At 43.0% G+C, this 13821-nt stretch overlaps 1 protein-coding gene across 2 annotated transcripts in view; it reads left to right on the plus strand.

Moving 5' to 3' along the window:
• The window catches only part of sox6 (SRY-box transcription factor 6), a 149916-nt gene that overhangs the window by 108142 nt on the left and 27953 nt on the right, over positions 1–13821 (plus strand). For both annotated transcript variants that reach the window (XM_086106839.1, XM_086106840.1), the window contains exons 11-13: positions 5482–5631; positions 7272–7452; positions 8308–8495. In XM_086106839.1, coding sequence (XP_085962965.1) covers positions 5482–5631; positions 7272–7452; positions 8308–8495 — 519 coding nt within the window. The remainder of the gene's footprint in view (positions 1–5481; positions 5632–7271; positions 7453–8307; positions 8496–13821) is intronic.

Here is a 13821-nt window from a genome sequence, read left to right on the forward strand (position 1 = left end):
ATGGGGAGAGAAGAGGGCAGGGCACTGAGAAGCGACATACTGTAGCAAGCAGCTGTTTCCCTGTTTATGAGCAGAGGAGGCCAGTCTTTGAAGGTAACCCTGAGCAGTGCAGCAATGCTAGCCGCGTATGGAAGGCTGGCTAATAAGGTGGCTAGGTAAGCAGCTGGATGGAGGCTGTGGTGAACAGAGGGACAGATGGACAGATAGAGCGGATAATGCTGTGAGCAGCACAGAATGGGAAGGGTGGCTCTGGGGCCGCGACCCCCAGAGAGCCCGGCATACGCCCCACTTCAAGAGAGGAGTTGCGGTTGCGTTCCTACTGGAAGAGAAACGGAATGAGAAAGACTGACAGTGGTGCTTTGCAATATGAGTGACCCAACTTACGGCTTTTTTGAGATACGAGACGTAGTTCGGCTGATACTGTGCTTTGGCTTGCAAGCACAAACTTGCTGTTTATTGCCACTCCCAGTTGAAGTTTACTGTCAAACTAGACAGCATTTTTCATGCACTTTGTATCTTATTTTGAAGGCAGGTTTAAACGTTACCATTGTGACCAGAGAGTGTTGCGGCCGGATACGAAGTTCCTTTTGTCATGATTCATGTTTATTATTATGTTTCGAAAATATTATATTATTTTGTTGTATTTATCTGCCACACCTTCAAGGCCGATCCCTGAAAATATTGTTTGAAATTAAACCAGTCCGCGGGCCAAAAACGCTGGTGTAGATGGAAGAAGAGCTACAAATGGCGAACGCAAGGAAGATAAGGGGGTTGGAGACGAGCAGGTTGGGCGCCAGCAGATGAGACAGATGTTGAGCCATACTGGAAAGCATCGGCACAGTGCACCAGGACGCTTCTTCCTCTCTTGACATCTGGGCCTAGCCTGGGTCAGCCTGCCTGCTTGCCCTGGGCAATGAGCCTGTACAAGCCTTGTGGCAAACTGGGCTGGCGCTGTTCTGCCTTTTAAATGGTGAGGTGCACTGAAGCACAGTTAATGCCCTCATATCCAGCCCAGTGCTCAACGTCCAGGCCAGGCAGAGGTGAATGAGACATTCACACACACACACAAGGAGGTAGTGTATAATTACGAGCGCTGGATAATGCTCACGGTCTATCAAATGTCATGGAAGTTAATCGGTATGAGCAACTGTTATGGCTTCCAGGCAATGCGTTTGTGTTTTACTTTCACGGTGTAACGGAACGCAGTCGTACAAAGTCAATGTGAAACGTCGCCTCATCGCTGGCAGCGGCAAGTCTGACAAATATCTGCCACTGTGTTTTCCAACACACGTTATTGCCATACTGAGCCACTGCCTTTCTTGAAGCAAAACAACTGGCTCATCTGTTTTTCCACAGAAAGTTGTTCTTTCTCTTTTTCATGGCATACTGTATGTCTACACAGGGAAATATAACTTTGTATGAATTGAGCCGTTCATCATTTTGATATTTGACCCAATAGATCAGATTTCATATTTTAATCACCCACATCTATGGAGCATTACTTTTGTCCGACATCATCAGCAAAGAGTGTAATTATAGTTTCATGTCGGAGGTAGCAAAGAAAAGTGCACATCCTATTTAACCTCTGCTGCAACCCGACAGCTTGTTTTTAATTAGCAGAGGCTAACAGGCTGACCTTGTGCATGCCACACTCACTTTAAATCCAGACTCGCTCGGCATTGGTTCCGCTCGATGCGGAGAGGGAAGGAGGACCTTGGATTTAGTTCCTGACTTTACTTACGAGAAATGCTGGAAATTTCTAAAACAGCTGACAAGACTGAGCACTCAAAAAGACCGTAAACAAACTCTCACAATCACCCCTCTTTTAATAAGTGAGCTGCATAGTCTTCAACTTTGCCCTCCATAAAATACAAAGGTGGTTATGAGACATAATGGCAATTTACTAAATGTTTATTATATATTTTCGAATGGAATAAAGAAAATACAACTGCAAGGTTCAGAGATACACTCCACTTTTCACCTTGTCCTCAGATAGCCCGAGTGAGCTGCTCATCTGATGCAGCATGACCCTCACTAACATGATTGATTTTATTTACTTATTTTTAGCTACAACTGACATGGCCATATGAAGAAAGAGCTATTAATTGCAAATAGGGCTAAGGGGTGGGGGGTGTACATTCGGCAGATGTCTTTTGCTTCGGGAGAATAGCCTTGGCAAGAAGGCACCACTTCCCAGCCGTCAGTATCACATTGGCCCTAACATGGGTAAAATCCGCTACGTCCTTACTGGACTTACTGGACAATAAAAACAGACATGCATCAAATGCTAATGCGAACAAAACCTCCACAATGTAACATTGATGTCTTTTAGCAGTGAATGCTAGGCCAACACACCGTGCTCTATTTATTGTTCTCTAGTTCTTGGGTGGTGGACTGTTCCTGGTTAAGAGGGTAAGAACTGCTTATCACCCCGTGGCACTGACCTGCTAATCAGAACTGACGACGTTCATCCCTACAGCATCTAATTTATGGCAACGTCTAATTACGCTCTTTTTCCGGGACAATAACGTGCTTCCCACTCAAGGTCAGGGGCAGGCCTGTGCACAGATCTGATCGCAAACATCTGTCCAACAGACTTCACTCTTGTGTCTTATTTACCCTCAAGAGACTGAACGGTCACCCCTTCGTTGAGAGCAGCCATCTATTAATGGAACACCGTTACCACCGACCTTAACTAAAACTAGCCCACAGAGAAGAAGCAGAGTAAAGTCAGCCATGACGCTGATTGTAAAGGGAGAGAGTGGGTCACTGCTATCATTTAGGGAACATATTCACTTTGTCGTTTCCGACTGCCAAGTGTTTTTGTTGTCCCTACATGCCCTGGAAGAATTGACCATTTGTACTGACGGCCATGTACCACAGATAACAGTTCTTACAGGAGCAGACGTGCTTTAATACAGTATCTGTGGATACAATACGTACATGGACATACAGCACTTAGTCCAGCTTTGGTCTCTATCTCTTTGGCTCGTGAGATCCGATTACTTTGTTCGTTGCGGGGTTTGTTTTATTTTTGTTTTTTTTGCATTCACACAAATGCAGTCTGTACATGGCCAGGGGGATCAGGAAATGACACGTAGGTTGCTGATTGGGCAGAAGAAGAGAAATTGGATTCTCCCCAGATTGCGCCATTGGACTAACAAAACATAAGACTTACCTTGTCTCAGGATGGCGGACTGGAGTTAAAGGGTGCATTATGTCTGAAGGAGTAAAGTGGAAGGCTTCATCAAGAGACACTGTTTCTTATGAGCTCGATTTTCCAGACCTTTCACAATTTATCGCAGCATATAAAGGCTAACTTCAACACTTAATGGATCAAACTTGGACGGACTTCTCAGCTATTTATCTCTGGTTCAAAACACAAGTACAAACAAAATATTGTATCAAAAATACATAATGACGCAACCTAATGTTAAGATATTAAACTCATTATCCCTCAAAATATTTAACCACCCAACAGTCTAAGCCGGTAGTGGGAATATAAAATGATACTTGAGACTCCCAAATAGGCTGGAGAGTTGTTAAGTCTTTGGCCGGTCACTTGAATCACCCTCTTGTGTGGTAATGTCACTAAAACCAGGATGTATAACTGAGTGAACGCCAAGGAAAACAACATCGGTGTTTTTCATGCAGGTTTCTAAGCCTTCATAATGCTCGTGTTTAACTTAATCTACGATGGCAATTCCACGGAAATTCCACGGAGCCTTTGGGTTTCTAGTATTGTTTCATGGGACTGTCTCACATGGTTGCAAGGAGTTAAATATCAGCCAGGAACATAATTTGGAGGCTGTGTGTCTATCTATCTCACTGGTGTCAAACATACGGCCCGCGGGCCGGAACCGGCCCGCAAGGAGGTTTGATCAGGCCCGCAGGATAATTTAAAAGTAAGAAAAAAAGCATAAAGGGCAGCCCGGTAGTCCAGTGGTTAGCACGTCGACTTCACAGTGCAGGGGTACCGGGTTCAATTCCAGCCCCGGCCTCCCTGTGTGGAGTTTGCGTGTTCTCCCCGGGCCTGCGTGGGTTTTCTCCGGGTCCTCCGGTTTCCTCCCACATTCTAAAAACATGCGTGGCAGGCTGATTGAACACTCTGAATTGTGTTCTAGGTGTGAGTGTGAGCGTGCATGGTTGTTTGTCTCTGTCTGCCCTGCGATTGGCTGGCAACCAATTCGGGGTGTCCCCCGCCTACTGCCCGAAGGCAGCTGGGATGGGCTCCAGCTCCCCCCGCGACCCTAGTGAGGATAAAGCGGTTCGGAAGATGAATGAATAAATGAAAAAAGCATAAAAGACACGGAATGAATATTTTAATAAGGTGCAATTCGTGGAGTATCCGCTAGGGGGACACACTGTTTTGATCAGAGTAAAATACAACATTGTTTTGTTCAGAGAAGAAGACAACAGCAGCCTCAGTCTGTCACTGAGACAGACCCAACACAGCAGACGCTATCAAGGACATGTGAATACTTTATTCTTTACACATTTAATAGCACTCTCCTTAGTGTGTAAGGTGTAGGCACGGATTACATTTAGATTTTATATGCACGTGAAAATGGTTTTAAAATTCTTTATAAATCTCGTTTCTTAAATTATCCTCAGAAGAGGATAGTTGGAGCGTGGGGTTTTTTTCCCTCTCCCTACCCAGTGTTTTCCTTTCTGAATTCTGACTGTAATTTCCCCATTGCGGGACAAATAAAGTTTATCTTAACTTAATCTTAAAAGTTCATTACTATATTTTTCAGTACCAATTACTTAAAGTTGTGTGCCTTTGTACAATCAATGGGATCCATCGCAATACATATGTGAATGATAGAGGTAAATTGCACATTTGTCTGAAGAAATCTAAAGAGCTTCATGAAATGTTTTGTAAAAGATCTGTTCATTAAATTTCAACATTTTCCTCATGTTCTTGTGCTTCTTTAGACCAAAACAAAGGAAAGACATATTATTTTGGTTATTTATAGCAGAGTATGGTATAATTTTAATGACCCGGCCCACTTTACATCTACCGAGGCCGAATGTGGCCCACAATGTGAAATGAGTTTGACACCCCTGATCTATCTATATATACCGGTGTATATATATATATGTAAACTGATTTAGAGCAAGGAGAGCCTCTTTACTAGCACACTTGCATCACACTGCAAACTTTTCTGTGTGATAAGTGGAAAATAGGGGCTCCAAGTATTCTGAACGCGAGCCATCTCTGTGTGGTTTTCAAGACTGCTGTCTCTCTCTGGGTTCCGCCTTTGAAACACAGTTAAGACCTTTGATGGAGGTTCGCTGCCAACCTCATGGAAAGAGAGGAAAGACGTTGAAGAGAGAGAGAGAGAGAGAGAGAGAGAGAGAGAGAGAGAGAGATGAAGGCAGACAGAAGCTCGGAGAGGAAAAGACAGAATATAAAACTTTCAATGTTGGCTGTATCTGGATGTTAACATCTTGTGGCTTTCTCCGCCTCCCCTGCAGCAACTGTACGCCGCCCAACTTGCCAGCATGCAGGTCTCTCCTGGAGCCAAGATGCCTCCACTCCCGCAGCCCCTCAATGCCAGTGGGCCCATTTCTCCCTCCTCTCTGAAGAATGACAAGAGTTCCTCCAGTCCAATCACTCAAGTCAAGGTAGAACCCCCAACGCTTTCAGCCCAGGCCTTGAGTAGTACTTGACCCAACTTGTTGTACTAATAAATTAGTAACTGAGCTATTATTACAATGCTGCAGTGTTGCAGTGGCCTCCAACAGCTCATCAATCTGCGGGGCTTTAATAAGCCCTGCGTTTCTGTTTAACTCCACCCACTAAACACTTTGCGGTACGTAAGATGCCACACTACGTTTACAACCTTCTGGAAAAAAGAGCGAACAACTAATGGCTGTCCAGCCGTATTTTCTGCTGCTGTATGGCATGGTTCCACCGTGGAGACCTCCGTGGATAGGAAAGGCCATATTCAGTACATCATCCCCACTCACCACACTAATCAGAAACACACAGTCACTTGGAGTGGCTCAACTGAATATCACAATGGAGAAAGACCATAAATCATGTCTCGGAAAAGCAGGACAGCGCTCGATGTTTGGCTCAAGTACACATAGCAACTGACTTTTGTTCACGTGTGACGTATCGTAAACGTAACATCATACACGCTCCACTTATCGTACAATGAAATAAAACAAAGAACTGCAAGCCGAACAATTATGGATAATAGTATCAGTGGAAATCGGATATATAGTGGCTACCCTCCATCTGAAGCCACAGTGGAAAAAGATTGCCTTTAGTTTTGTTTGTGCGCTTTCAGCTTCACTGCATGACAAACTGTTATTGGCACTGAAATAAGAAGGCCTTGGGGCAGCCTATGTTTGAGCCATATGTTTGGGCAAAAAGGCACTTGAGCTTTAAATAAGGCTGCCAACAGCAGCACATCTTCATATACGCTCAAATATTGCTCGGTGATGCACGCTGCCGTTTGCTGTCGATCGTGACCTGCACATGTTCAGCATCATACGGTATTTATTGCAACTTGACTGCACTTGACGACCAGTAATTTGTATTTATTTTATTTTTTCACTGTGCATTCTAGAAATCCTTTTCTTATTTTTGTATCTTTTGAAGGCTCTACTTTTCACTCTAACACGGTATAATACAAAATAGTCTTTTGACTTTTTGTCATCAGTGAGCTGCAAAATGACAGTGAACATACAGGTTTGTGTAAGATGGACGCGTTGCTGATGATTTCCTGGCACACTCAGTTCAAGCATGTACTTCACCAAAACTCTTCATCCGACTTCAGAACAACGCACTTTTAGACATTTCCCGGATCAAATTCTATAGGGTTGAACATATCAAAGTAGAGAAGCACTAATGAGAAAACAAGCTAATTAAGTAGCTAATGCGAGTCAACGTAATGAATGGAACAGCTGTTTTTGATCACTGGCAGCGGCGTGATCCAGTCATTATTTATTCTTGCAACCACAGTGCACAGCCAGAGAGGAGGGAGAACAGATGAAGATGTACAGACAGACAGAATCTGCTTTAATTAGTGTGAACAAAGGCTCTGAGCAACTGTGAGGAAGATCACAGTGGTACCGCTCGGCAAAAGGGAGAATGAGAAGGACAGGGAAAAGAAGGAATCGCTTTACAGTACAATGCTGTGCTCGCTTGAGAACAAGGAAAAACGTCCAAATTAGAGGACGGGGAAGGGAGGCAGGGGGTGAGGGGGGTGTTCACGTGTCCTCTCTCGTGCTCATTCGTATCTCTGCTACTGTAGGAGGAAGGAACACAGCCGCTCAACCTTTCAGCGCGGCCCAAGACAACGGACATGGTCAAGTCGCCAACTTCCCCGACACAGAACTTGTTCGCAGGCTGCAAAAGCAACCCAAACAGTTTCGCTAACAAGGGCGGTATCCCCAGCCCGCTTGGAGGAGGCCTGGGCCGTGGCTCCTCATTAGGTAAGACCTAAAAAAAAAAGAAAAAGGAACTTCTCTTTTGGGAGGTTCTGAACTACTACTCTGAGTGTGGTGTTCAGGTGTCTTTCGGGCAGACGTGAGGCCATCAGCATTTGACATGCTTTGAATTCTCTTGCCCAGAGCTCGTCAATTGACATTGGAGCAGTTTTACAAACAAATTATGTCACTCTCGTTCAGCGCCAGTTTGAGAAGCTTTATCATGGTTGAACTACTCCAATGCAAAGTTCAATTAATGCCATGGCAAATTCGTCGAAAGTGGAAATGTTCTTGACAAAATACGCCGTGGAGGGTCTGGTACTACCAGTACTGATAAAAACACTGAACTCAATAGGGCAGGCGTTTGCGCAAAACCAGGCAAACTTGATGGGGAAGCTTACAATGGAACTCAACATCAAAAAAAGCAGGATTCAACAGATCCTTACGAAATGAGTAAATTCTAATATATCAAATGCGCATATGCTTGTGTCTGTCTGAATGATTCCTGAAATGAAAAAAATGGCATGCACATCTCCACATTCAGAACCAAAAGAGGAAAGATTTGCTCGAAGGTGACCTTGATACAAAGCAGAAATTGAATTATCTTTGGTCATCAGGGGATTATGAAATGAAATGTTACACTATTTTAGTCATTTGTGATTCATGGGGAACAGGGAAGTGAGGGATGATTTCAAATGACTTCTCATCTCCTCCCTTGCCACTCGGTGTAGAAAGGGATTATCAAAATTCAGGCACAGGAAACAGGCCATCCCAGTTGTGAATTTCAGTAGACTGTATGCCAGGGGCCTCTAAAAAAAAGGACAACACCACTGACATTACTCCGTTTGTTTGCATGCACAGACATCCTGTCAAGCCTCAACTCTACGGCGCTGTTCGGGGACCAGGACACGGTGATGAAGGCTATCCAGGAGGCTCGTAAAATGAGGGAGCAGATCCAGAGGGAACAGTTGCAACACCACCAGCAGGGCATGGAGGCAAAGCTGTCTGCCCTCACCGCAGTCGGCCTCAATAACTGCAGGGTTGACAAGGTAAGACTTTCCATTTAACACAGCTAATTGTAAAATGCATCATCATGAATCATGATTTCCGTTTTTATTTTAGTAAAGTGGTCCCATGACTTACAAGTGCCCAAACCTTTGACTTTTTTGCCGTTCCGGACTGTCGCTTGGCTGAATTTGAGCTTTGTGTCGCGAGCCCACATTTTAGTTATAAAGTGATGCGCTGCCACTTGACAAATATGGGAAAAAGCTAAGTGCGAGTTGACGTCTGAAAAAATGATCAATGACATCGTCGATTAATGAAAGTCAACTGCAGTACTTCAACCCCTCATATAGAGTTGTGAAATGTCAGTGCTGGTTTGTCCCGACATAGAGTATTTATGCCTCATAAACCTGTTCATTTCTTTACATTCTGGGATTAAGTTTTATTACAGTCAAAGGGCCTGATCGATTAATCAGCCAATATTTATTTGCTCTTCGGAAATCTGAAAATCTGCCAATTTATTGCAGATTTTAAAATGTTCTCATTGGTGTTGTTTATTTTAATCAGTATTATTATTATTATTATTATTTAGATTTTAGATTTTTTCTTACATATCAACACATTACAACACAAGGCAAATATTGGATTATTTTTTTTTTTTTACAGATTTTTCTCACACACAAATTGTAGCAGTAATTCATGTCTCAGTAGTCGTAAACGTTAAGGGACTAAAAAATTATTTCAAGATATTTCATTCATTATTTATTTGTTAAAATAAATAATTTATCTGAATTGTAATCTGCCGCAAAATAATCTTTATCAGTCGGGCCCAAATGTTTTTTAATAAAAAAAAAAACGTGGGACGAAAAATGAGGTTGCTTTTGAGTGTTGAAATTGATGAACAGATTTTCATTGTATTTCATTGGGGCACACTGATTTGATACAAACTCGGTCATGGTACGAATTAAACTTATAAGTCAAGGTACTACTGTATCTCCAATTAAGACCCAAGTGGCGTGCCAACCAGTCCTTTTTTAAATCGACAATTCTGTCACCGTCTGCACTTAATGTACTATTTTTGCTGTGTCTGTCACCCTCACAACTTACATAGCGCAAACTCTGACGTGGCCCTCAGCACAATGTGTTTGTGCCAAGTACAAACCCAGCCGACATTTAACATAGATTTGACACGTCATAAAACAATTATTTATTTATGCCCTGTTGCCACACAATCTGTTTATGTAGGCACGGCAGACAAGGGTATGATATGTACAGAGTGCACGAGAACAACACACCTGTTGCGGGTTATTGTGTCTGAGCGCTGCTATCGGGCTGTTTACAGGCTTGGGGACACCAAACTAAATTCAGCAGCTTCATATTGACAAATTATTTATAGTGAGGCTTTGAGATATGAGTGATGAGTTTTTTTGAAATACAAGCCGTCATTTGGGTAATCTTTTTGCTTTGAATTGGCAAGCGCGACTTTGAGATGTGAGAGCTGCATGGTGGCAGTGACAACAATTCAAATCACTTCTGAATAAGCAGCGGCCATAGTGTGAAATAGCAAATAGTGAACAATTCCACAAAAGAAGTTCTCAAGCTGTTGCATCCCACTCCCAGTTGAAGTTTTCCGTCAAACTAAAAAATGAACCATAGAGAATTACAAATTGTTTATTTCAAGATCCCAAACAAATTTGCCAAAAGAAAATCCCACAATCTTGCTAAAATTCAGCATTAATAATCACGGTTTAAAAACCCTTTTATCAATGAACATCTCAACACAAAAGGTGAAGCAACACACGGAGAGAGATAATCTAAAGTACACAAAGTCACATATTCTTCACCCTTTATGAAAAATTACTAATATTAACACCATCATACACATCCATTTTCAGTAGAAGTAGAAGAAGTACGAATTTTCTTTTTGTCTGCACGACTGCCAACGAGGGCACACTAGAAGTGCAGCAAAATGAACTCATTGCAGCATTAACTTCTGATTCACAGAGAGCTAAAAATGGTTTACAAATTATATTGTATTTATGTTATGTCTCTGTTTTTATCAAGTACAGTTTATCAAGTGCTATTTTTCCACATTTTCTGGGGGGTTTTCTCTGAGGGTGGGGACTGGAATGGATTACAGTGGATTAGAGATTTGAGATAAGAGAGTTTCGAGTTGCAAGCATGGTCACTGAACAAATCAAACTCGTATCGCAAGGCACCGCCGTAGTGTTTTATATAGGCCACTCGTACCTTGATGCTTCTTTTTCTAAAATACATGAAAGTTGTGACGGAAATAAACTAAGCTAGTGCCTTTAATAAAAGAGTAATCTTCAGAATGAATGGGACTTTCAACCATGTCCAGGGTGAAGGACTTGATGATGTTTGGCTGTGTCCACATGCATGCGTTAAGAGTCTTTGCCGATGTTGGTGTGAAGGCCGTGACAGGCCATGCCAGTGCCCGGTGTGGCCTAACACCACTCTGAAGTCTTTGCCCACTTTAATCATACACGCAGCCCTCTGCGTCCCTCGACGGAGGCAGGGGCTGCTTTGTAGCGGGAGCGTACACTCCCTGGGATTCCCTTTAAAAATATCTTCAATCGATGAGTCAATCAAGGAGAGGGGGGGGGGGGTCGGGCGGGGGGGGGGGGGGGTCGGGCGGGGGGGGGGGCGTCCTGCTCTGTTTAGCTTGATGCCATGGTGCCAGTTGGCTGTGAGGAGCAGGCAGGAACTGGGAGCGATGCTCATTAATATTTCACCAACTAACACTTTTAACCAACAGCCTCAACTAGGTCAATGTATGTTATTTAAAAAAAAAAAAAGGCAATGAATATCTATTTTGATTTTCCTCTCATTGGGTGTTTGGAATGGGGCACTGTGTGTTGCCGGTCAAGAATGATTTTACCGAAAGGTGTGCGACACCACCGAAAAGGGACAGCAGAGTAGACAAAGTATTTAAACTCTGTCGGAGTACAGTTACATGTGTAGAGATACAGATTCAACCCCTTAAAAACAAACCAAAAAAAAAAAAAGTACACAATGTTGTTTTGTCATTTAGGATTTTTGAAATGATGTTTGTGTTGGTCAATGAAGATTGCCTTTAGATAAGGATGTTTTACGCTATGAGCATGGTCACGGAACAAAGTAAACACATGTTAGGGCAACACTGTACGGTGTATTAAGTTTGGTTAAAGCGTATTTTCCTTGAGACAGAACACCACTGCTCTTTCAAAGAAAAACAAAAACACATTACATAAGTGAGTCATTTATTTCTGTTCATTACATCACTCTTGTGTCTCTTCAATGACACCTAACACTCGACTGCTTTGTGTTGGTGGACCAAATCGTGGTGGAAATAATCTCACCTCTTATTTTTAGTGACACCGGCCCAATTAGATGGCTTTGACATTACAGGGACACTTATCAAGTCTGCTCACAGGTTGGGGTGATAAACTGCATCACTGCCAACCTTTTTGCTGCTACAAAGAACGGTGATTCAGCTTTTTGCTGACGCAAGCCAACAAACTGGAAAGGGTGTAACTTTAGGAAGTTAGACAATCTGTGTATTTCAGGGAAGCGTCTCACCTGACTGACTGTAGATATGATGTACTCTGTGCCAGTCTTTTGTTTGCGTGTTTGTCATGTTGAGAGTGTCATGATCTGTATTTTATTTGGGTTCGTTTCATGCAGTGTCTTGTTTTCTTGGGTTCACATCTTGTCTTACTTCTGAGGCTTTTTTTTCTCGTCAGCGCAGTGCCTCGTCCTTGTTGTCTCATCAGTTTAATTGTACTTAGTTCCTTGTTTTCTGTCGTTCTAGGTCAGTTAGTTCATTTTGTCAGATTTTGATGATGGAGGAAAAAGGTGGCGTCAAGCATGTGGAATACGAAATCAACATTCATTCATTCATTTTCCGAACCGCTTGATCCTCACTAGGGCCGCGGACGAAATCAACAAAGCCACAAAATAATCAACATTTAGAAAAAAACTGGAAACAAAACTCTTCACATTACAAAAATCATAATGTGATCAAAGGAACATTTCTAATCCGTATATCCTCATAAGAGTTGCGGGCGTGCTGGAGCCTATCCCAGATGTCTTGGGGCAGGAGGCGGGGTACACCCTGAACCGGTTGCCAGCCAATCGCAAGGCACACATAGACAAACAACCTTTCGCGTTCACACTCACACCGACGGACAATTTAGAGTGTTTAGAGCCTGCCATGCATGTTTTTGGAATGTGTGAGAAAACCCAAGTAGGGGAGAACATGCAAACTCCACACAGGCAGGCCTTAGCCGGAATCGAACCCTGCACCGCCGCACTTTGAGGCGGACATGCTAACCAGTTGGCCGCCGTGCCACCCTTTTATTATTAGTAGTAGTATGAGTAATAGTAGCAGTAGTAGTATTAATAATAATAACAACAACAAACAGTTAGCCAATGCATTCCAGCGGGCATCAATTGTATGTGGATTTTTGCTATACTTGAGCCAGCAGAGTTGCTAACCCCCCGCCGCTCCCCCGTGAATAGTGGGGGGTCAGCTGTATAGTCTAAACAACAAAAACACAGATCGGGACAGAGAATTTCGCAGAAGATTGCAGAACGGTAACGTAAATGGGATTAAGGAGAGGTTCAGATCATCTAGTGCAGCTGTTAAAGTGGGATATTAAATATTGATTTATGCCACTGTAATGACCGAGCTGAGGGGTGGGCTAAGTGCTGCTTCCAGATGGATCAATTCGTCTTTTCATACAAAGTGTGTCCGATCGGGACAATGCCTTCCTCCCTAACCTTTATCTCTGCAACTCCATCGTTGCTGGCCACCGACCTAGAAGAATACTGTCGATCTGACTGTATGCACGTCCTGAACCCGAAGCCGTGTAAAATATTCATACTCGACGGGAGGCATGTCTTTTTATTTGTCTGTTTTTACTATATCCCCTCAGTACAATAAAACCTTTTACAACCCTCCCACTATTTATCTTTTTGAAATATTAATCCAAAGGTATTATTGTCTGCTGAGGGCAATTACTTTGTTCCATTATTTACTCCCTCTTCCTCACCCAGAGGAGGCTTTTACCTAGAACGCGCTCCACTATGCCTACAGTCAAATACGCTGGATGTGAAGCCATTTGTAACCATTTGAATTGTTTCTCTCTATTATGCACTGCAGCTATAAACAGACACGCTGTTTTTTTGCGCGTCACGGGTGAATGACAAAACAAGCACGTATGTTTTTACTCTTCCAGTGACATACAGGCTCAGTTTTACCATCATGATGTCAAGAGAGGAAACAGAACAGGACAAGCCACTTCAATCCACTTTCGATTCAACCAAAATAAAAGCAATGAATACAGATATTTGTGTGTGCTTTCCAAA

This window comes from Hippocampus guttulatus, chromosome 3, assembly GCF_054856545.1.
Source record: "Hippocampus guttulatus isolate MCC_2025c chromosome 3, RoL_Hgut_1.0, whole genome shotgun sequence".
Lineage (NCBI taxonomy): Eukaryota > Metazoa > Chordata > Actinopteri > Syngnathiformes > Syngnathidae > Hippocampus > Hippocampus guttulatus.